Source organism: Lontra canadensis, unplaced genomic scaffold, assembly GCF_010015895.1.
Source record: "Lontra canadensis isolate GAN:19392208 unplaced genomic scaffold, GSC_riverotter_1.0 scaffold13, whole genome shotgun sequence".
Lineage (NCBI taxonomy): Eukaryota > Metazoa > Chordata > Mammalia > Carnivora > Mustelidae > Lontra > Lontra canadensis.
The window spans coordinates 9,214,927-9,238,729 of NW_022631007.1; the positions used below are offsets into that span (position 1 = coordinate 9,214,927).

General features: G+C 41.8%; 1 protein-coding gene and 1 non-coding gene across 2 annotated transcripts in view; both read right to left on the reverse strand.

Moving 5' to 3' along the window:
- Window positions 1–23,803, reverse strand: part of PID1 (phosphotyrosine interaction domain containing 1) — a 225,313-nt gene that overhangs the window by 105,166 nt on the left and 96,344 nt on the right. The window contains exon 2 of the mRNA XM_032857414.1: window positions 17,532–17,678. Within this exon, the coding sequence (XP_032713305.1) occupies window positions 17,532–17,678 (147 nt within the window). The remainder of the gene's footprint in view (window positions 1–17,531; window positions 17,679–23,803) is intronic.
- LOC116867989 lies at window positions 8,249–8,351 on the reverse strand. The gene has a single exon (XR_004382711.1). It is a non-coding gene; the product is annotated as a U6 spliceosomal RNA (small nuclear RNA).

Here is a 23,803-nt window from a genome sequence, read left to right on the forward strand (position 1 = left end):
GGACTGAACAAAGGTTTGAACTCAATATACTGTAAGTTCAATCAATCTTCAAGTGCTGAAAGGCAAAAATAAACAAAGTAACAACAAGACAAGCAGACACTTCTCTGTGGGGATGAATGGAATAGGTGCACTTAGGTCAAATGCACCTGCAGCAATTACACAGGTAATTGAAGCTCATACCCAGCACAGAGTTATACCTTCTACTGAGAAAGCACTTTGCTAAGCTCACATATAAATATAGATACATTGAGGCATTACAAGCTGCACTGGCTGGACTCCCCATTTTTCTGTTTGAGAAACCGGAATAAAGCAAGGGAGAGACTTTGCTGGAACACAAGGAAATGTATCAGCTATTCTACGTGTAAAGCAGACAAAGTTTTCCTTCGTGCATCTGTCTGGAGGGCCAAATGCAAACAAAGAGCTTAGGTTCTCCCTAATGAGAATGCGGGACCTCAGCTAGACTTGAGAAATCACATGCCAGGAGCAAGACACACAAGTTCTCAGGGCCCTGGAGGATAACAGACAGCAAACGGTCTTTGCCTCCATTATCAAATCGGAACTGAAAGCAGCCTCTGCCCTCTTCTCCTGGGCCTTTGGAAGGTGGGAGGAGACATGATGTCCACAACCACAGGTGTGCAAAAACTCGCACGACTTGTGCACAAGATTTCTTCTAAAAGACCATCATGCTCATCAACTATTTTTTTAGCTTTGTTCAGGCATAATCAACAAATGAAAATTGTATATATTCAAGGCATAAAATTTGATGCTTTGGTGCATGTATGCATCATAAAATGCTCACCGTGACGATGCTAATTAACATAGGTATCACCTTCTGTGGGTTATCTCTCACGTGTGTGGTGAGAACACCAAAGAACGGCCCTCCAAGAAAATTTCAAGTATACAATATTATTAACCATCGTCACCATGTTACACGTTAGATCCCCAGGACTTACTCGTTCTGCACAACTGAAACTTTGTAACTTTGACCAACATCTCCCCACTTTCGCCACCCACCCCCAGCCCCTGGCAGCCACCATTCTGCACTCTGTTTCAATGTGTGACTGTTTTAGATTCCACAGGTAAGTGAGCTCATGCGGTCTCTCTTTTTGTGACTGGCTTGTTTGCATAATGTCCTCCGGCTCCATCCACATTGTCACAAGCTTCTCAGGATTTCTCGGGCAGTCTTTCTCCTCTATCTGGCCATCCCCAGAACTCAACTGAAATCCCCACTCTTCAAAAAGGGTTCCAAGAGCCTCCTGCAGAGACCACCCCCCCCCCAAAACCCCAGACACATCCTCTCAGCCTTCCCTAAAATACCCATTTGACTGCTGAGAGATCACCTAAGCCAAACAAAAGAGGAAACATGACACCCTCGGGTCCCAGGGCTCTCCATCACCATCTCACAGTGTCTAACTGTATACACTGATTTCCTTCTCAGAAAAAAAAGGGGACTATTTACAGCAAACATTTGTTTCTATTGTTGTGCAGCATCTATTTCTCCCCCGCAACGGTCACAACATATCTGATTTTCCTGTGGGAGCCCAGATGGGTCTGAGCAGCTCCTCACAGGAGACATGTCCAGGCTAATAAACTCCTCCCTGGGCCACAGAGATGTGTTGGGTCTGTGCAGGTGACCTGAGCCTGTCCACGCAAAGGACCTGTATGGGGATAGGAATGGAAGCAGGAAGTTGGGAGAAAGGGAGTAAGCAGGGACAACGGGAAAGGATCGGAAAGAAAAAGGATGGGAGGAAAGAGCACTGAGAGAAAAGAGAAGGACAAGGACCAGGAAAAGAAGGGGCAAGGAAATATACAGCTTCCTCACACCAAACCCAGCCTTACAATACATGCATTCTTAATCTTGCTTCAACAACATCATCACGGCATTTAGCCCATCTTTAGTCAAGCTTAAAACAAAGAAGGAAAGGGGCGCCTGGGTGGCTCAGTTGGTTTAGCGTCCGACTCTTGATTTCGGCTCAGGTCATGATCTCAGTGCTATGAAATCGAGCCCCACATCAGACTCCACGCTCAGCAGGGGGGCCGCTTGAGATTCTCTCCCTCTGTCCCCACATCTCTTTCTCTCTCAAAATAAATAAATAAATCTTAAAAGAGAGAGAGAGAAGAAAGAAGAAAAGGATATAATGTCCCAAATCTCACCTTCTTCACAGTGATGATGTAATCATCAGTTAGAAAGTGATGGAGCCTGAAGACGAATGACTGCAGATTAACAAGCTGAGTAAAGAATCTGTTTATCTTTCAAATACAATGAAATAAATTTTACTCCTTTAATAGTATCTGGAACTTTCCATATTTTGTATAATGCTGATCTTCGTATTTTTCCCTTCCAGGAAGCTGTGCTATGACTTACTGAACAAGATATTAAAAAAGAAAATGAAACTCCTAAGTCTAAGTGGGAACCTCCAACATTGGGAAACTCTTTTCTACTTGCTACAAAGGAACCTTGATTTATAAATGTGGAGTTTGCCCCCGCACTAATGAACCATCTCAGCTATCATAGACGGCTGCTAGTTGCCAATAAATTTCAGAGTCTGGCCAAATCTGGATGAGCTGCACTTCATTTTGATGTCTTTAGCAGCTACACAAGGGATTACGAATTCTTTTCTTATCTCTTCCACCATACAGGAAGGAGGAGCACTGTCACCGGAGGACTGGTCCACAAATGAAGAAAGAGACATGAGAATTCTGCTTTTCCATCCACTTGTTAACAGGATCATCCAGTCTGACAAGTCTTGGCTTTCTTACCTACTAGGGGTCCAAGAGTGGAATCTGGTCTGGATCTAGATATCTGACACCAGCCCATCACTTCCTCTGCCCAGAACAATGAGGCAGACGTCAACAAATGATCTTGGCATGCTCTTCCACATACCAGGGGGCAGCCTCGATGTCTGCAGCACCACAGACAAGGTTCTCCGTTTCCAGAGTAAGCTATCTACACCCCAGGAGGTGTGCGATAGAATCGTCTTGGCTGGGGATACAATACACTAGAATTTCTATGCATGGTTATTTTTATCTTCAAAAATATGAAATAAATTCAGCACGAATATAGAGACGGACACCAGCACCAGCTGGTCCACATGTCAGATGTGGAGCTAGAAGTCTCCTACAGGTGAGAATCCTGTGGTGAAAAGGAGGGGAGCCCAGGTGGCTCAGTTGGTTAAGCATCTGCCTTGGGATCCCAGGGTCCTGGAACTGAGTCCAGCATTGGGCTTCCCACCCAGCTGGGGAGTCTGCCTCTCCCTCACCCTCTCCCTCTGCTCCTCCTCCTCCTCCCTGCTCCTGCTCCTAATCTCTCTCTCACACACTCTCTGTCTCTCTCTCAAATAGATAAATAAAATATTTTTAAAAAGAGAGAGAGAGAATAAAAAGGAGAAGAACTTGATGCTGACACCTCACTCACATGATCTCTCAGGTCATTATAGCTCACACTTGCCCATCTCAGTGGATTTATGGGTCATATTATCTGGTTTTAACAAAAACCCAGCTGAGGGTCCTGCACACAAATGGCAGATTTTAGACAAGACAGACAACAAGAAAACGACAGAGTTGATACACTCCCTTGCCCTCTCCTCTTGGTACGTCATCTTTTCCATCTCATTCTGGGGTGAAACTGATGATCTCTTTGGGTCCAACAAGATTAGCTGAAAACTCTGACATCAAAGCCATCTGAGATTTGGTTTGACATCACTATTCCTAAAGAAGAGCCTTGTCTAAGTTAATAGTAATCATCGCAATGAAGATAGATATACAATACCATGTATTTCAGATTTAGCTCATTCTCCTAAGATTTCCATTCTGTATCTTTTTAAAAATACACATTGTGTGTGTGTAACAAGTACATAGATTTAACCTACATATTCATAAATTTACAGAGATCATTAATGAATATTTATTTTGTTTAAACAGACATATGATTTTAAAAAGAAAAACTGTGTAAAGTCCGTAGCAGTGGATTTTAGTGAGTGAATAATGAGTGAATAAACTAATTGTTTCTTTGTTGCAATAGTCTCCAAATACCCTTCCTTTGGCTCTTTTTCTCAATGACTCCAGCATACATATGACAGAATGAGTTATCTTCCTCCCCATTCTCTCTTTCCTGAGACGTGACTCTTAAAAAGGAGAAATGAAATCAAGATTCTATTGGCATAAGAATGACAGATGCAGCAGGTTTTTGCTATAGAAGAGTCCATTTTTGTCATAAAGTTTGTCTTACAGAAGATTTATGTGCAGGGCCCTAAAGCCCCCTGGAGCTCCCTGCCCCCAAGTCAAATGCTCCTGAAGGGCCTGGACCCTTGGGAAAGTATAGATGGCGATGCAAGGAAGGGACAAAGAATAAAAGGGCTTTTGGAAACTTCTGGAATGAGAATAAGCAGGAGAGGACAGAGGAGAGAGCTTTTTATACATAACCAAGATGGGCTCCGAATGAGCTGGTGAGCTAACCGAGCAGAAAAGCAAACATGTGTTTTGTACCATCCCATGAAAAGACTATCAGCAATGTCTTTGTGATGATGGACGTCTTTTCTGCCCTAACGAGTATTATGGGATAGCCAGATGGTGACATGTAAGAATTCCAACACTGCTCAAAAGTGGCAAGACACAAGTTTTAAAAAGAATGCATTAATCCATCAATGTGGGGAGAAACTAATTTCGGTTGGATCTTTAGCTCACAAAGTAGCTTTCCTGTGCCCCAGGATGATATACTTTATTTATTCCCATTAATTCCTGAGCAAATTATTTTTTAATTCCTGGATTTGGTTTATGAAGATGCCTGATGACTCATAAACGCCCATGTGACTAATGTCTCATTTAGAGATCTCAGTATGTACAGAAACCCTGACATCATTTCTCTTGCCAAGAAATGAAGGTGTCATATTTTCAGGAAAAACAAAGAAATGAACAGCCAACACACCAAGGAACACATCTGCACCTGTTGTCACAGTGGTTTTTATCATTTACTCGCTAGGTAATCAGGGGTTGAAATACTCAGAGATACAATAAGAAATATCTATACAAATTTAAGAGCATCGTTTATGATCTTTTTTATGATCCGGCTTATTTATTACCACTTTCACATTTATCTCTTTTGCTACCATGATGTCTGTAGTTTATTGACCTTTCCATTCAAACCGAGGGGAGCTATGTCTGAATAACAATGGTATTTTATTGACACAGCTCTACTCTTGTGAAAAGCTGGAAGTACTTTATAAATATTTCTTTCAACTTGAAAGTAAGTTAAGGATCGCTGTTTCCATCTTAGATGAAGATATAAAACAAGAGAAGTTCAAACCACTATTAGCAATGAAAGGACCAAACCACTGAGAGGGTAAAGATGGCAAATTGACCTTAGACATCCATGTCTTCTCCAAACCCCGCTAAACTGTCATAATGAACATTTTTAAGTCAGAAGCACAAAAGGAAAAAATGAATGACAGAAGAGAAACAACTTATTAGAGCTTCCAATAGAGATCTGGAAACTTTCGGAAACCCAGTGAGTCTACACAGACACATGCTCCAAACCAGGTGTTATAAAACTGCTGTACCATGAAACTATGTATCTATGTATGTATCATGTATGTATCATGTAACTATGAAACTCATGTATCATGTTTCTTACTTCTCAAATGGTTCCACAACTGAGAAGGAAAGTAGAAATTTTACTTAAAATTTACTTAAAATTTTACTCAGTACAAAATACCAAGAAATGAGTGTCCAAATTGAAAAGATACACAATTTCCCAACTATAGGAATGAGGGGGGTAGAATTCACATCAAGGCACCTAGTCATGAAATTTCAGAGCACAAAGAACATAAATAAAATCCCCAAACTTTTCAGAGAGTAGAGGGGGAAGAAAGTCACATGTAAAGGAACATCACTATCTGGATCAAATGGAATCCGATCCCTCAAGAGTAAAGGGTATAGTAGAAATCAATGAACACCACCTCCATAGCTTTAAGTAGAAATTATTTCCAATCTTCATTTCTATACCCAAACTTTCAAAAAGGTGAGGCTAGAATAAAGAAATTTTCAGACATACAAGGAACACAATTTTTACTTCTTGTATGCATGCTCCAGCATAACAAAGAAGGAAATCAAAAGGAGAGGAAGCAAACAGAGGAATATCCACCTCAAGGGAGAGAAGTCCCCAAGTCACAGCAGTGAGAAGGGCCTAAAGGCCAGTAATCTGTCAGGTTACTGTTACTGATTACTGAGCACAACAGACTCTGAAAGAAGCTCAGGAGAACGTGATAAAGAATACGCTATCTCCACAAGTGAGTGGTTAAGCTACACATGGACGGGTATATGCCAAATCAGAAAGTGCATCTGAGGAAAATTAAGTATAAGTATATATAAAATAATGTCAAATCTAAAAATAGTAAGACTATGGATTCAAAAAATATTATGCAAGAAAGGAAATAAAATCATGGTGTCTTGACCCACTCTTCAGTTATCACACAGATAGTAACTAAAATTTCAGAAGTAACTATGTTAGGAATATGGAGGAAGGCAAGTGGATAGAGTTATTATGGAGCTAAATCTTTATCTACCAAACTAGCCAAAAGAGAGTACCTAAAATGGTAATAGTATAGCATTTGAAATAGGAAGACAAGCATGAGAAGAAACAGTTAAAATAATTACAGTTGGAGCAGGACTGGGGTGTGAGAGGGATGCGGGGGACACATAAACAGTTTGTGTTTCATTTTTCATTACTATTTGATAGAGTTGTTTTGGTGTTTTTTTGTTTTGTTTTGTTTTGTTGGTAAATCCCTGCAGGTATTCCTTTGATATAGTTTTAAAACTTAAGTCAGAAAAAAAATCACTTGCAAAGAAAGTCTAGGCTTATAGGAGGTTATATTCATATGCTTCCGTATTTAATGAACATTTTCCATTTAACAAACAATAAATTAAACCAGTCCTTCCAGTAGCAGATGCACCCATGATGTAATATGTAAGTTCCTTTAGTTTAAAAAGTAAATAGAACACTGAAAAAAAAAATTACTTGACCAAAAATATGTAGAAAATATAAACTTGAAAATGTCTTTTAAACGTTACCTTCTTACATTTACACACCAGATTTTAGCTTTAAGTTACCTTAACCTTGTAACCATCTCAAGCAAGTTGTACAGTCTCTGCTGGAACCATAAAGTATATTATTAATGAGTTTTTACCAACTTAATTGGTTTTCTGTGTGGTGTTTCTATAGGTTGCCCCACAAATGAAGTCTACCACAGAGGAACTATATTTTATCCAAGGAATTAATCCAGGAAAAGTTGTAAAATAATTAACATATTTCCCAAATAAACGAACCCTAAATTCAGATAATGATTCAACTAAATTTTCAGAACTAAACCAACAAATTATTTCAAAGACAAATGATATAAACAGGAAGTCATGAGGGGAAATTAGTTTCATAATGAGAAAGTTCGCTCAGACACACACGTTATACTCACGATATTTTCCATATCATTTTCAAAATTATCCTTAAAGCTTTACTGAGGGAGGGGAGCAAAACATTATTCCCCTTCCCTGTGGTAGAACTGTGGAATTTTTTACAAACATGTTCATCTTTTTTTTTTTTTTAATGTTATGTTAGTCACCACGCAGTATGTCATTAGTTTTTGATGTAGTGTTCCAAGATTCATTGCTTGCATATAACACCCAGTGCTCCACGCAGTACATGCCCTCCCTATATGCAGGTGGAATCCCACGACCAGGTGGGATTTATCCCTGGGAAACAAGGGTGGTTCAACATTCGCAAATCAATCATTGAGATAGAACAAATTAATAAGAGAAGAGAGAAAAACCACCTGGTCTTCTCAAGTGATGCAGAAAAAGCATTTGACAAAATACAGCATCCTTTCCTGATTAAAACTCTTCAGAGTATAGGGACAGAGGGAACACTCCTCAATTTCAAACATACTCATCTAACATGTCAACTATAAACTGTCAGGACTTAAACCTGTGATTCCATTCAAAATTTTATAATAGCTCTTCCTTTTCAGAAATTTTGATAAAGTAAAATAAAACAAAAAAAAAATTTGGCTTAACATAGGATCAAGATACTTCCACAGACCAATGCTCCTCATTTTTCTGTATTTTAAAGTGGCTTTTTGAATTCCAATGAAAGCATTTTCTTGGGCTTAAGAAATAACATAACCTAAACAACTGATTAACTGGGACCGTTATATTTCTTTTTGCTTAGGAATTCTGGCATCTCTAGAATTCTTTTTTTTTTTTTAATATGGAAAGCTTCACGAATTTGCGTGTCATCCTTGCGCAGGGGCCATGCTAATCTTCTCTGTATCGTTCCAGTTTTAGTATATTTGCTGCCGAAGCAAGCACTAGAGTCCCTCAATTATAAAGAAACTATCTGTAATGGGCCAAGTAAGACCACCCCAAAATAGTAGGTCCTCTTCCCTGGAATGTGACATATTACCTTATAAGGAAAAAGGTCTTTGCTGATTTGATTAAAAATCTTGAGCTGGGGAGACTATCCTGGATTATCACAGGGGCACAAAATCCAACCACAAGTGGGATGCCTGGGTGGCTCAATGGGTTAAGCATCTGCCTTCAGCTCAGGTCATGATCTCAGGGTCCTGGGATCGAGCCCTGCATCGGGCTCTCTGCTCAGCAGGAAACCTGTTCCACCCCCTTCTCTACCTGCCTCTCTACTTGTTATCCCTGTCCATCAAATAAATAAATAAAATCTTAAATAAATAAAAAAACAAATAAATAAATCCAACCACAAGTTTCCTTACAAGAGAAAGGCAAAGGGGGGTTAGAAATGGGTGGAAGAGGAGGGGGTAGTGTGATTACACAGGCAGACACTGGAGTGATATGGTCACAAGCCAAGGGCTGCCTGCAGCACCATGAACTTTAAGAGGCAAGGAGACGATTTTCTTCTACCACCTCCAGAGAAGCTCCTGGACACCTGACTCTTGCCAGGGATACCTGTATCTTGGACTTCTGGTCCCTAAATGTATGGAGAATAAATTTCCATTTTAACCACTGAGGTTGCCACTAAGCAGCCTGCCACATCATCCCTGCAAATACATTTGAGTAGGTTCACAATTATTAGACTGTACACACCAGACCCGTACGACACCGACCATGTCGCAAGCTAGACAGAAAAATGTCACTTTCCCTGAAGCTACGGAAATTCTGATTTGGGTGAAGAGAAGAAACAAAAGTCTAAGTCAGGGTGACTTAGAAGAAGCTGTTTTCCAAAAGGATCCAACTAGAATGGAGTTTCTTCATGTAAACTTTTGTCCAAACAAATATTTCCTCTTTAAAATGTATTATTAAAAACAAATTACCAATGTAGTATTTATTCATTGTTGACAATTAAGAAAATGCAAAAAAGAAAAAAAAAGAAAAAGAAAATCACAAGTTTTACCCATAATCCTGCTATTCAGGGATCACTTCTGCTCATATTTCAGTATTTCACAAAAATAAAATCCTACTAGCATTTTGCAACCAGGTTTTTATTTCATTTAATACGTGATGAACATTTTCCACACCAGTATAATTTCCACAACATAATTTTTAATGACTGCAGTTTTCCATAGTGCTGTGGAACCAAAATATTATAATACCTCTTCTAGGCACTTAGATTATTTTCCCTTTTTTCACTAATGAATCTTTGCTGATCTCCCAAGAGTTTCTGAAGACAAGAAGTAAAATAGACAGTGACATTTGGAGATGTAGGAAGACAGAGTCTTTGACATGAGTCCAAAGGTTAAGCTTTAAAGCCATAACTGGTTCCCTAAAGTGCCCATTTTTCAGGCATAGCCCCCACAGTGTGAGGCACCAGGAAACAAATAGTTTGAAGGTGTCAAAGATCCCCAGAGAATACCTCAATGGGGCCAACAGCTCTACTGCCTCCACCGAAGGGTAGAGCAACCCCATAAAGAAGCCTACCATCCCACTCAACAAGCACTCAGGCAAAAGGATAATCTATACTCTAAACACTTCGATCGGCTGAAGTGAAAACAATCCCTCATATGAAAAGATGTTAGTCATCAAATAACAAAAGTGAGCTCATGAAGGGTGAAAAGCTTTGCTGAAGCCACCAGAGCTGTCAGTGGGAAGACCAAAGGACAGAATTCAAAGTCCTAAGTGGAGACTCTCAGCCAAAAAGTTTACAACCACAAAGTATTCTCCCATGCTAGGCACCACAGCTTTGGCGTAAGCAGTGTGTATGTCAAACATATACACAAAGACCATTCTAGAACAACATACGAGGGCTTCAGCCATCCCAGAGTGGTTTCCATTTTCTCCCCTCAACGCTTCTGAGACTGGAACAGGGTGGCCAGGAGAGTGGGCACCATGTATAGGATGAAATGACAGGAATAAGACAGAGGACAGTTTCAGTGTCTGGTGGGGAGGACCCTCCTTGGGTTCTCATAATGTTCCTTTTCTGGTGATTCTCCTTTCTCTCTGTGGTCCTCAAACATTAGAAGTGGGTACACACTTCCATGTGTAAGTGGGTGTGCCTACCTCACTCCTTCCTCTTCTCACAGCCCCAATATCCTTGAGGGACAAGACCTCTATGAAATTCCACCTCCATATAACAGTACCCTTTGGGTGTTGCCCACTGCTGGTCTCACAGAAACTTCAAATTTCATAAGCTTGAATTCATGACTTCTGAAATCCCACTTCTCTCTCTCTACCTTGAAGAATGGGTTGCCCAATTAGAAACCTGGAACGAAAGCCTGAAAGAGGGGGGCTCAAGATTTCTTCGATGAATGAGAACATTCCCCCACCCTCACCCACCAGGAAGACGAAAGCTCCTCGGTGCAGAAGGCCAAACCATTGCTAGCTGATGGTCACTTAGGACTGTCTACACGGGGCCCTGGAGAGTAGCCGATTCTCAAACTGAGGCTTATCTCATCTGTGCCAGAATATCTCCCGTATATATTCAAGGAGCTGAGCTGGGCTGTAACACAAAAGGAAAGTACACCTCCCCTCCTCCCATCCCCCCACCACTCTGCAACCTGAGGCTTTGCATTTGTTTCTACTGCCACTGCTCTTCCTACAGAATGTATTTGTCCTCCCTTAGGTCATTAAGCCTATTTTTTTTTTTTTTTTTTTTGTAGTGGACACCTTTGTTGCCTCTCTAGCATCTCCTTCCCTCTTCCCTCCAGTTGGAATTTGCCAACTCCAAAGCAAATACATTTCAATGACTTAAGTCAATTCCAGTTACATTTTCTGTTATTTCAACCCAAAGGATCCCAAACCATTGTTTACCTTTGTGCCCCTATTACCATCTGGGAAATCCTGAGAGCATGCAATGTATTCCTGCAGATGAAGAAAGAAATGAGAAAAGAACGTTAAGGAGGAAGGGAGGGAAGGGAGAAGAAGGAGGGAAGGGGAAATTGACGAAGAGTAAAAACTGCAGAAAAATAAAAGCTTGTCTCTTAAACAACAGACGTTAGCTCACACCAACTTTTACCTTTCGAGTAAATGTGCTTTGATTTGTTTACAGGAAAGTCTGAGAAAGAATAAAGAGAAAATGGATTAGAATTAGACACCATTTACTCCAAATCTGGAGATTTACAGTTTGGTTTGAACCAAAAGTTTTAAAGAGCTGATGAGGACTCCATGCTTGACTCTTAACTTCATATGTTATGAGTCTTTATTTTATTTGTATTCTGTCTCAATATCAAAAGCAGAGATGCATTTTTCAAGGAGAGAATCTGCACAGTTAGCAGAACTGGACTCATGCCCTGCCCAAATCACCTACACCAAGAAAAGGCCACAAAATGCATTCAGTGAGGATGATGACACGGTATAATCAATGTTTCTCCCTCATGTGAGCGGGTAAAAGCAGGGGCCTTTGGCTAAAATGAAAAAAAAATAAAAATAAAAAAACATGACTACATGTCTAATTAAATACAAAACTGATCCAATAAGCACAAAAATATGTGTGAAAGAGATACATGTGATGCTAATTTTAAATACATTGAAATTCAAGTAAGAGCCCTCATCCTAAGTAGGGCTGCTGGAATTCACTTCTAAGACTGGCCATCCTACCTTGGCATAAAATGGTAGGATCTGAGGACTGCCTGCAAAGCCTTCATTCAGCTCAGGAACCTCTCCACCTCGTACAACTGGGATTCAGCCCCGTCCTTCCTGAGAGCTAGTGACTACTGCACTTACTTCTGAATGCACGAACCTCAGGAAGAGTAATAGGAAAATCATCCTGCTGTATGAATCACAACTCCCTTCTTGGGAATTAGATTGTTTGATGGCTTCTGCCCTCACAAAGGGGAACGGACAGTGAGCGTCTTAGATGGGACTTCACATGATGCAAAACCAGGTTGCCTCCCTTGGGAGAAGGAGAGATTTGGCAGATGGGGCGTTCTGTAGGAGAGGAGGCCCAGGTGAGGCCCTGGTGGGCCCCGCAATGAAGCATGAGGGGACAGAGGCAGCTTGATGCCCACCGAGCTGCAGAATGAACACAAGGGCCCTTTCATCCTGAGCGATGAGAGAACCAGGGATGGGAGGAGGGTGGGGTGCGGGAAGAAATATTATATGCTCAGTTAGCCCTCTTCTCTACCAACTCCCAAAGCCTGTCTGGTGGTCGAGAAGAGCCAGACCTGGAGACCTGGAGACCAATCTCAAAACGCTAGCTGTCCCCAGCTGAGCAGGTGCAGAGGAAAGACAGCCAGGTAAACCAGAGCCAAGGCAGGCAGACTCAAATCCAAACAGGAGACCTAAATAAGCAACTGCCTATTTTCCTGCCTTTCCTTCTTGCTTCTTTCACCTCTTGTCTTCCCAGGTAAGTGTCCTCCATGTCATCTTCCGTCTTCAACTCATCAGCGTATTTACACTCAAACTACCACCATTCACAAACTTTGTGAAAGGTTTTAAATGAAAGATAAATGTTATAGCATGTGTTAGATCCCAATTATATGTCAGCATCTTTGTTTCAGCATTGCTACTATTTATTTTGGTTCGAAACTATAAATGACATAAAGCTGAGAACTATCTCATGAAACAGAGCATGGGCATCCAGGAGCTCAATGGACATTTCGTGTTTCATTTCCTGTGCATGTTTTGTAAGGAATGTGACTTTTCATTGTGGACTCTCTCTCTCTCTTTGTTTTTCAAAAACCAAATTGGAAAGCCTGAGAGGTATATTAGGGGTAAAATTATATGACATTTTTATTTTTTTTTTCAGTGTTACAAAATTCCTTGTTTACAATACTTTTAGTACATGATCCCCAATCATTTCTGGGTTTTGTGAACCAAGACAAAATTCGAGTCCAATTGAATCAAGTAAATTTGAGCTTTGGAACTTTAGATGAGAGAATGCCTGCGATACAGTGATCTTAGTTCTAGCTGAACGAAGACGAAGAAACTGAGGCTCGCAGAAGCAAAATGACTTGCTACAATCACATGACAGAGCCAGTTTTAAGAACTATCTTAGGACACACATGGGAGTCACTCAAGGTCATGAAGAGGGGTTGGAATCTGGTGGGGAGGAGCAGAGCCTATGGAGACAGACTGATGAAGTTCAAATGCAGGCTTTGCCAGTCACTCTCTGGATACTCTGGTACAGCAAAGAATCTCTCTATGCCTCAACTAACTCACCTGTGAAATGGGGCCAGAGATGGCCCTTGAACTACTGTTTCTATACCATGAAAAGGGCACAGGAGAGTGCTTAATGCATTCCTAAACATCAGCTCTTTATCATTACCATCATTTCTGTATTATTAGTATTTTATCACTAGTTATTATTATCATCAACATTACCACCATTTCACAAAGGCTTTGAGAACTATGGCAATTAGGCCCAGAAATAAGTCAATCCAACAGAGAACAGCGCCCCCTGTAAGACAAGGCGGCACTTACAGGCGCCGTAGGTAGAGCGCACATCGGATGCACAAATTACCCAGCCCAGTTCTTTCTTGGACGTCAGCCTCCTGGTCAGCTTCAGCAAACCCATTCTAGTTCCATCCTCTACGGCCCTGGCCGATCTCCCGTCTCCCCAGGTGTGACTCCACTTAGGTCACTTACGTGGCTCTTCTCACACATCACTCTGCAGCTCAGGTCCTCAAGCTCCAGGCAGTGCCTGGGCCCCACAGTCATGTAAATTGCAGTCTAGTTTTTAAATGCAGGTTCTTTTCTGCCTGCTAAGCTGAGTGCCTGCATCAAAATTTCTGGGAAGAACGTCCGGAAACCTGCCCCCTTGGGTTTTCTGATACAGCCCTGGGGATTTATGGATTCAGGCGCTCGTCTATTCCTTCCACTTGACTACAAATTGCATAACCTGCAACGTCTGCCTTGATGCCTTTCTCCACAATTCCATGTACACAGAAGGTCTGCCATGACTATGAATTAAATAAATGTTTGCTAACAAGTCAAAGCCACCTAGGATTCTGTGGTGCAAGGTAGGAGAAGCCAGGTATGATCAACCATGGTTGTTGCTGCTGCAAAATCAGAAACAGCATCGGATACTCTGGAAATCTCCAACAAGAGCACGGGCAGGCGCGTCCTAATGGTATGCACTGGATTTTGCAGTGAAATAACTCCACTCCAGGAAAAAAAAAAGAAAAAAAAGGAAAAAAAAAAGTGGCAGCAGTAGAGGAAAACACACACAAAGACCCAGCTGCCCACAACATGAATAGCCTGGCAGGGCAATCCCATCAGAACCCACAGAGAATACAGATCAGAGGGAAAGGCGAAATCTGACATGAACCAGAGCCTCGATGGTACTAACCATAACCCACTTCCACCTCCCTTTTCCTTTACTCTGCTCCCTCCTGCCTCTCTCCCTACCCCAAACCCACAGTTAGGCAGGCAGGACTAGAGAGCTGTTTAGGGAAAAAGACCTAGCAGTGTGTGCAGATGGAGGGTCCTGTCCGCTGGCCCCGCAGCTGGGCCTGGGCTACATTGTGCTCATTATTCCTGGCAGGCGTGAGCCCGAGAGAGAGCTCCTCCTTCTGCAGCTGGCATTTTGTGAACCAAGTTACTCCTAAGAATCAGAGAGGAAGCATTGCATTTTGTTTCTGTGGATGGTGGGGGGACCAAATGGGGAGGTCAGGACAGTCTAAACAGAAATTGCAAGGCTCAAACGTGGAACTTTTTTGTTGTTTCTTATCGAAAGAATGTGACTCTGAACACAAACATGAGATTGTCATTGAGAATTAAAGAATGTAACTCCAGTGCGTTTAAGTTAAAATATAACTGTATAAAGGGCATTATAGTATACAAGTTGTAGAAGGATACATTGGGTGTTTTCTTCCTTCAAAGAGAATCATAAAACTTGAGTTGGCCCAGATCCCTGATTCCAGTTCATGATTATCCACACCTAGAATCTCATCTTCAAGATTTCTAGGGATGGAGAGTTCACAAACTTTCTAGAGCCCAGTGGACTGCGTTTTACACCTTGAATGCCAAAGTTCTTCCCTGTGTCCCGGTGAAATCACTGATGATCTCCCTTTGTCTAGCTAGACATACTGATGCCAGGGCAAACTCACTCTCTTCTGTGTGCTCTTCTGAATTCCTTCTGTTTTTCCCAACATCCTTTTAGAGGTAAAATAAGTAAACACAACCTAATGCAATACACACAAAAAAATTACTCCATGAATCTCAAACCTTATGCTCCTTTTAAGGAAAATGATAGGTTTTTATTCTCCTAGCACTATTTCTTTCTCTCTAGCAAATATTTCTCTCTCTCTCTCTCTCTCTCTCTGTCTCTCTCTCATACACACACACACACACACACACACACACACACACACACACATTTCTTCCATATCCCGATTGGATTGCTAAGTCTTTTATTCTGTAACTGCATTTTTCCCCTCCCATTTAAACACACTCTGCAGCCTTTATCAAACGAAACTCTTCTTCTTTCACTTGTCCCTAATGACTTCATCTTGCTTTTGAGGGACCATTTTCCCCAATAGGAACAGAATTCAAAATGACTCTAGGAAATCTCTAAAGTATGTATAACACAATTTGATCTCATATCACTTTCAAATTTAATGAGTATTTTTATAATTCTTGGTATCATCAATTCACCAAAAGCATCACACACATGGGGACCGAAGGCCAGCTCTATGGATCCCCTGTCTCCTGTTGGAACAGAACCTCTGGCAAGTGCTCTCTGGAAGCTGAAAGTTCACCTTAGTGTACTTACCATTTAAAATCACTTTTTTTTTTTTTTATGGAGTCATATAACTAACTCTCTTGCCCAAATCTGACAGCTCCCCACAGTAATTAGAAGGAAGTCAAAACTCTTTGCCACTGCGATGACAAGGCTCATTCTATACCCAGACTCTTGCCTGACCGTACCACAGAACACAATTTTCTCAACTTTTGGGTTCTACTGCCCATTCCTCTCTATTACAAAGCACACACAGACTATCTCCACCTCTGAGAATTAACGTTCCCTGTCTCTTCTGCCTGAAAGATTCTTCCACAGGTTATTCCTGATTGGCTTTCTCAACAGCCAATGCTTGTTTACCTGTACTCTCTCCTCCCTCCTCCCCAACTAGAAGTTAAACCCTACAAAGATGCTGGTGGGTATTGCTCCCACTGTCCCCAGTGCTGGGCAGACACTGAGCACCCACTGGGTATTTATGGGATGGATGAACATGTGTGGAATTCTGTGTACACAGCCATCACTCAAGATTTCTGTAGGCTCCAATCTGACCATAGCGATGCAAGAATGGGAGAGGGGATGCAACATTCTGGCAAGAAAGACTTCCCTAACCTAGAAACGCAGTAAGGAGTCTGTCTACAAGATTATAATAGAAACCCACATGCAAACATACATTTCTGTTTTATTTTATTTTCACTACTCAAAACAAATTTCTGCCCCTTAATTTTTTACTTCTCAAAAAAAAATAGCTAATGACAAAATATGCATAAACATATTTTCTTTGTTATTCCTGAACTGATTGCTTTATTCGTCAATTCATGTAAAAAAGAATATCATGCAAGAAAGAACCCAAAAGCCTACCAAAATTACACATTCCACTTCTAGATTTTCTTTAATGTCAGCATTACAGTTTACATAGATGAAAAAAAAAATGTTTTTCAATGGATTCTGAGGCATGGATATTAGTACCAATTCTGAGAGCTGAAGCCAAACAAAAATGCAAAATAACCCCCAACGGAGAAGTACACTGTTGAGAAACTTGTTTTTTATTCTTTAAGATGTGTCTTATTTGGAGTGCAAATACAAAGGGAGGAAATATCACTAAGGATAGGACTTTTCTGGGGAGCCCCAAAGTTCCACAGGGCTACCGCAAATATAAGTGAGAAGACTATTTTATTCACACATACTAGAATTTATGTCTTTACCTGGAAACAATGGAGAGTGATTGATTGCTAAAAATACAGCAGATATGGGTTCATCCCACCATCACTCAACGAAGCTCATTAGTCATGTTACATTTTCATTCCTTTCAAAAGTCACCACTGGGAGACAAGTGTCCTAAGGCTACACGTCCTTTGGTTTGTCCCACCAAGAGAGCCCCTGCTAGCCACATGCCACATACCTTACAGCCACTGTGAGTCCTGGTCTTCATCAGGGGCGTGGTGGTGCACAGCTCGATGGCCTCAGGCTCATGGAAGATGACTGCCGGGAGGGGCTCCTTTTTCAGTGTCAGGACATTCAGCTTGGACTTCAGCATGGTCTGAAAGTGCTGAGAAGCAAGATAAATACATAAATAAGCAAGCCAACTACAGTTAAAGTTTTTGGCATTATACATGGCACAATTGTACATCAAACCCAGGAGGAAAATCTTTGTTTTATGAACTCTGTTTTATGAGGGGAGGTCAAGAGATACTTCAGAAAATGCAGGAAAAAGACTGTCAGGACAGCACTAATGTGACACCATGGGAGACGGCCAACCCCCACCATGAGACCACGGAAACACAGGGTAGCAGGAGAATCACCTAGGACCTTGCTCTGAGAAGTTTTTTCAAAGTGATTTATAGAGATAGAATCCTAGAGATTCCACCATGCCGATTTCAGCCAAATAAGGGAAGATGTTCAGGAGAGAATGTTAACAGAGCTGTTAGGGGGTGGCAGGGGTAGAGTGGGATGCAGTCTAGAGCTAACAGAAAAGAAGACCCAGTGAAAAAGAACACGAGATTCCTGCTTTCCTTCTCCAGTTCTGCCATGCATTGGCTGAAGAACTTTAGGAATTTCACTACTTCTCAATAGACCATTTCATATGCTGGACTCTAGGTAAATATCGATTTTATATCCAGCTCCCATTGTCACTGGTTGTAAAATATGCCCAGAATCCAACTATATTTAATTGCTGCTGTGTATACACCCAGTCCATCATTGTTTGGTCTACCATAGCGTCTGGCCCAACCACTTCCAACTTTGTCCCAATGCAGAGTATTATCACAGCGCAGCCAAAGGGAGATTCAATCAATGCATTTCACCCCTTATTTAAGACCCTCCCAAGCCTTCCCTTCTTCTCACAGAAAAATTCCAAGTCCCTTCCCTGGCCCTAGAGCTCATGCACCATTCAGGGACTTCTGCTTCTCTAACCTCATCTCCCACCCTTTACCCTCTCACTTGGATCCAGCCACCATGGCCTCTTTATTCTTCTGAGAATAAGGCAAAGACTCATGTGTCTTGGAACCTCTGAACATGCTACTCCTGCCCTAGTAACGCCTGTCTGGTTTCCTGATCTTCTGAGGACGTTGATCAAATGTCACCTTATGGGACAGTCCTTCTTGATCAACATTATGTAAAATAGCATATGTGTGCACACATTCACACAGACACGCACAGATGGCTTTACGGGCATGCAACCTGTTCCGTCGCAACAGTGTCCCATGCTCAGGAGGCTCCATACTTGCATTAATGCTCCTGGGTTAAAGTAAAAATCTTGAAATCCCTCATAACTGTACCTTTGAGCTTGCATTTCATAAGTGAAGTCCAATGAGATGGCAGTGTGCATACATAAATAGAGGAAATATACACAGTATGTGCATCCCCTGATGCCTAGGAATTCAACGGGATGCTAAGTGAGCACAAGGTAAGGGTGTTAAGCCTATGGCTCAGTAAGCAGAACACTGACAGCCCCAAGAGTTCATCCTTAGAAGTAGAACTTGCTTCAAGTGCAGAAAGAAGTCAGTTGTATCCTAACTAACATGAGTGATCAAGGAACTCTAGTATATCCCTTTTATCTGCATGACTTTTCCTGTAGTAGGCAACCACTTACACTAAAAATGACAACAGGGAAGGAAAGGGACAGGCAGGGCAACCACAGCTCCTCCTCCTCCCATCCATCCCTCCTCAGGAATCCGCAAACCAAAGGTAAAGTGTGGGGAGACTGTGCATGTCTTAGAGATGAAAGAAAAACAGATGAGCTGGGTTTGTAGCGTGTTTCCACTGCTCTGGCAAGCACAACATTGAGACACACCCATGAACTAGGAAATGCAGATCATGTGACTTCAGTGATTCCACTTCTATATTTGCATTGAAAATGGGCATTGCACAACCTAATGATGAATGGCAGATTTGTGTTAAGAATCTAAATTCTGAATTTGTCTTTGCTTACAACAGATAAAATAGCAAAAGCCAAACAGAAAGAAAAAAATCCACCATGACGATCGCAGAGAGAAATTCAGGGAAGAAAGGAAAAAATTTTATGTTTCAGTACCTTTGGTGGCACTTTTTTTGACTTTTTGAGGAGAGATACTGCATTTTCACTGTGCCCTGGGTCTCACAAATTATGGAGCCAGACCTGCCCATGTAGATACTTCTCACTGTGTCGTCCCTTCCTCCGCTTTATTATTCTCATCACTACTTATTACCACTACAAAATCATGTATTTTATTCATCTTATTTTCTGTCATCTTCCATTAGAATACAAATGCCATAAGAGCAGAAACTGTTTCAGTCAGTGAAGGATCCCAAGGGCCTAAAACAGTTTAATGGGTTCATGGAGAATCTACTAGAACTCCCAACTGATCACACTGATTGTCCGTTTTATGGGCCACCTTCACTCAACTAAACACTAATCCAGGAGTTGCTGTGAAGGTACTTTGTAGGTATGATTTTAAGTCCATAATCATGAGTCCAGATATATCCTCGATAATCTGGGTGGACTGGAGTCAATCCGCTGAAAAGACCTTACCAGGTGAGGTGAGGCTTCCCTGAGGAGGAAGAACTCCTACCTGTGGACGACGGCAGCTTCAGTCTGTGCTGAGAGTTCCAGCTAACCCTTCCTGATAGCCTGCCCCAGGGTTCTCAGACTTGCCTCGCCAGCGTCCGCAACTGCATAAGCCAGTTCCCTGCATAAATCTCACTGCATGTCTCCTACTAGTTCCGTCTCTCTGATCCAACCCTGACTCATACTGCTACCTTCTAGGTGATAAAGTTGCCACGCCGGTATTTCTTCAAATGGGAGAAAGAGTTACTCTAATATTTCCCTGTGAGTCCTGATTTGTAATTTTTAAAAACAGAGAGGCAAGTTTTCATATGAATCTGGAAGCTTCTTTGTTCTTAATTGGGTCTCATCCAACACTGGGGGTAACAAAGGTGTCTGAGCGGAGCACCACAGACACCTAAGAATGAGAGGCAAAGCTGGTTGCCATGGCGGGACAGCAACTGAGGTCATGCGATGAAGAAGGTAAAGGGAAGAACGGCTTAGAAGACGAGGTGACGAGCAAGTGGGGACACTGTCCCCCGTCTGCCATTTTGCTGGTGCTCGATGAGAAGTACACGGCTCAACTCAGCCTGACTCCTGCCACACAGTATGTTCCTAAAGATGGCCCCAGAGGTGACTCTATTGTCATGAAGGCTGGACCACCTCACTGCCCAGAAGCTCTGAGACTGTCCCCCGGCCCCCATTGTGGGACCAATGTCACAGCTCTCAGTCCTGTCGCTGAGCACAGAGAGAGATGGGAAGCTGCAGACTGGCACAAACACACACACAGCCAGACAGCCAAGTAAAAGAATGAAAAAAACATTTTAAAAACCCAAAACTAGGGACAGTGTGCCAACCCCAACACACAGGCTGCATAACTTGAGCTACCTAACTCTTCAGAGCCTTGGCATCTCCCGCCAGGCAAGGTGCATGCCCCACGTTAGCTCACCGGGCCATCGAGTGCACGTTCCCTGAACACCTGCACTCAGCCAGACACTGTGGCAGACACAGCTGGAACGGAAATCAAATGTTAGCCTCTGCCTGAAAGGGGTTCTCCCAGTAGCTGGAGACTGGGAAATCAAATGACAACTGCAAATCGTGTGAGTTTATCAGACTAGCTGAATGGAGATGCTAGGGCAGTATCTGAATGTGAAATTGAGAAATGACTCCTTTAAAAAACAGGGCCGGGCGATTTGGGCCCCTGGGTGGCTCAGTTGGTTAAGCATCTGCCTTCAGCTCAGGTCATGATCCCAGGGTGCTGGGATTGAGTCCCACGGGCCCTCTCCTCAGTAGGAAACCTGTTTCTCCCTCTCCCTCTGCTTGCTGCTCTGCCTACTTGTGCTGTCTCTCTCTCTCTCTGTCAAATGAATAAATAAAATCTTTAAAAATTTTTTTTTATTTTTTTTTTCTTTAATGGCTTTGTCCTTTTTGCCAACAATGAAAGTGTGAGGGTAAAGAGGGAAATACACTGTGAATGATCTGATGAGTCATTGAGTCTACAATAATATGTCTTCTTATGGAAAATTAACATTTTTATGTAACTCTGAGTGGCTCTTTTAAATCTTCAAGTGGTGGTTTTAGCCATTTGTGATAAGAACACTCCTGTGCCCTCTTCAAGCAAATGCCTCCACTGCTATCTAGCTGCTCTGTGGACTGGGACTGTCCCTGTCCCCTGACCCTGGGAAAGAATATGGGACACAGGCTGACCACCTGAGTACCACATGTCCCTGGCTAAAGGCGCTGGTTTAGAGGAAACTCAAGACTGGCTGAACAGACTCTTCCAGAAGCCTGAATGACCAAGTTGCCCAGGCCAGGGTGATGTGAGTACAAAGCTGCTGTCGACCTGCTCACTCACCAAGGTCAGCCTGAGAATGAGATCGCACAGAAACAAAGAGGACCGGGATACGAAGGGTCATGGACTTGACATTGCTGAGCCCTGGATCCAGCCTCATCTGACTCAGATCCATCCACGGATTTACAGAGAATATGAACCAATACAGAGAATATGAACCAATGCTTCAGCGAGCTCGGGTTAGGAGTCTGACCCTGGCAACTAAGAGTCTCGCTAACACAAATTACTTCTCAGTGAAAAGAAAAATCGTCTGAGACAATAAAATGGAGCCACTAACAAAATTCAAAAAGGACTTCATAAATGTTAAACTGCAGAAGCCAACAGCAACATTGTATTAAAAAAAAAAGATAGTGAATCTTGCATTTTGTTACCTGAATAGGTTGAGCCTTAATGATAAACACCAATAATAATTGAAACGAGGTATTACAGTCCCTAGGTTATCCATGTTTGCAATACAGTCCTCTGAGCTCCGGCCGAAATGAGATGAATTCTAAGTCTTCAGAGATAGCCAAAGGACATATGATGACATCCGTTCAGGAGACAAATTCCCTTGCTGGGTAGCAAAGATGGAGATGGGACAACCAGCTCTATCAGAACTGCAAGTCTTGGACTTCCCAGGTCTTAGCTTTCCCATCTGTCAAGTGTAAGGGGCTACCTTATGCCATGTCAAAAAGGGTATTGCTTGTTCTTTGCGTGGGTAGACAAGTGCAACAAAGACAATGCAATTTACCATCATCTAGGAGCATTACAAAAAGGCAACAAAAGAGGAATCTAATAGAGGAGTTTGGAAAAGCGATTGCTCCCAAATGAAAGACGCACAGAGTTCCATAAAGAAAATGTGTTATTCATTCTTAAAGGAGTGAAGTGAATAGTGTTGTAGAAAATTAGGGCACTGCCCCAGACAAATTAAACAAAGCTCGGCTTTCTGCATTGGGTGCTTTATGTGCAACCCTAAAATAGAGCCTCTAAATCAAGCCCCATTATGCGAATGGGGTAACCGCCATGCCCTGTATAATTTTACAGTTGGCGCTTCCTACTCCTATTCAGACATTAATCTCTGACAGTTCAGCAGGCAAGGATTTACATATTTTACCAATTCAAATCGGGTGTATCTCACCTTTGTATTGACTCTCTATCCAAAATATAAAGCATCTTTTGAAGGCAAATCCCGCTTCCTCTTTTTCTAAGATAACTGGAACACTATCCTCCCTCAAATTAAAGAAAAGGCATTAAGGTTTTAATCCCTGGTTCATCCTTGCATTGTGAAGGCTGGCTAAAATGGTCAGTTTTAACTTGCAAATTACTGATTCAGTAAGGCCCTAATCAAGCTTCAGAAATATTGCAAATGTTCTCCTGAAGAGAATGACAAGGAATCAGTGGGTGAACCAAATAAATGGAAAACTTCAGTTCCCCAAACAAATGTTAATTTGTACTGGGCGTGCAAAAATCAGTAGTGCTTTCACATTCTGTTCATAACCACACTGCATTTTATTCCTTGGGGGGTATGTAAGAATTAATTAAACTTTGTTGTGGTTTCCTTACATTTTATACCATTTTTTTTTTAAGTAGATTCAAGCCTCAAGCATGAGAAAAGAAACAACTGCAATACTCCACCTTGACTTTCCAGAAGATCTCACTTATCACTTTTAATGAAAAATTCTTAGCTTTCTGCTTTTAAATATTTATTCTGGCATTTTTACAAAACAAAACAAAACAAAATAACATAAAAACAAGAAAAAAATACTTTCCTGTTAGAGAAACCACAAATGATTGGTTATACAATTAAGAGCAATCCCATGAA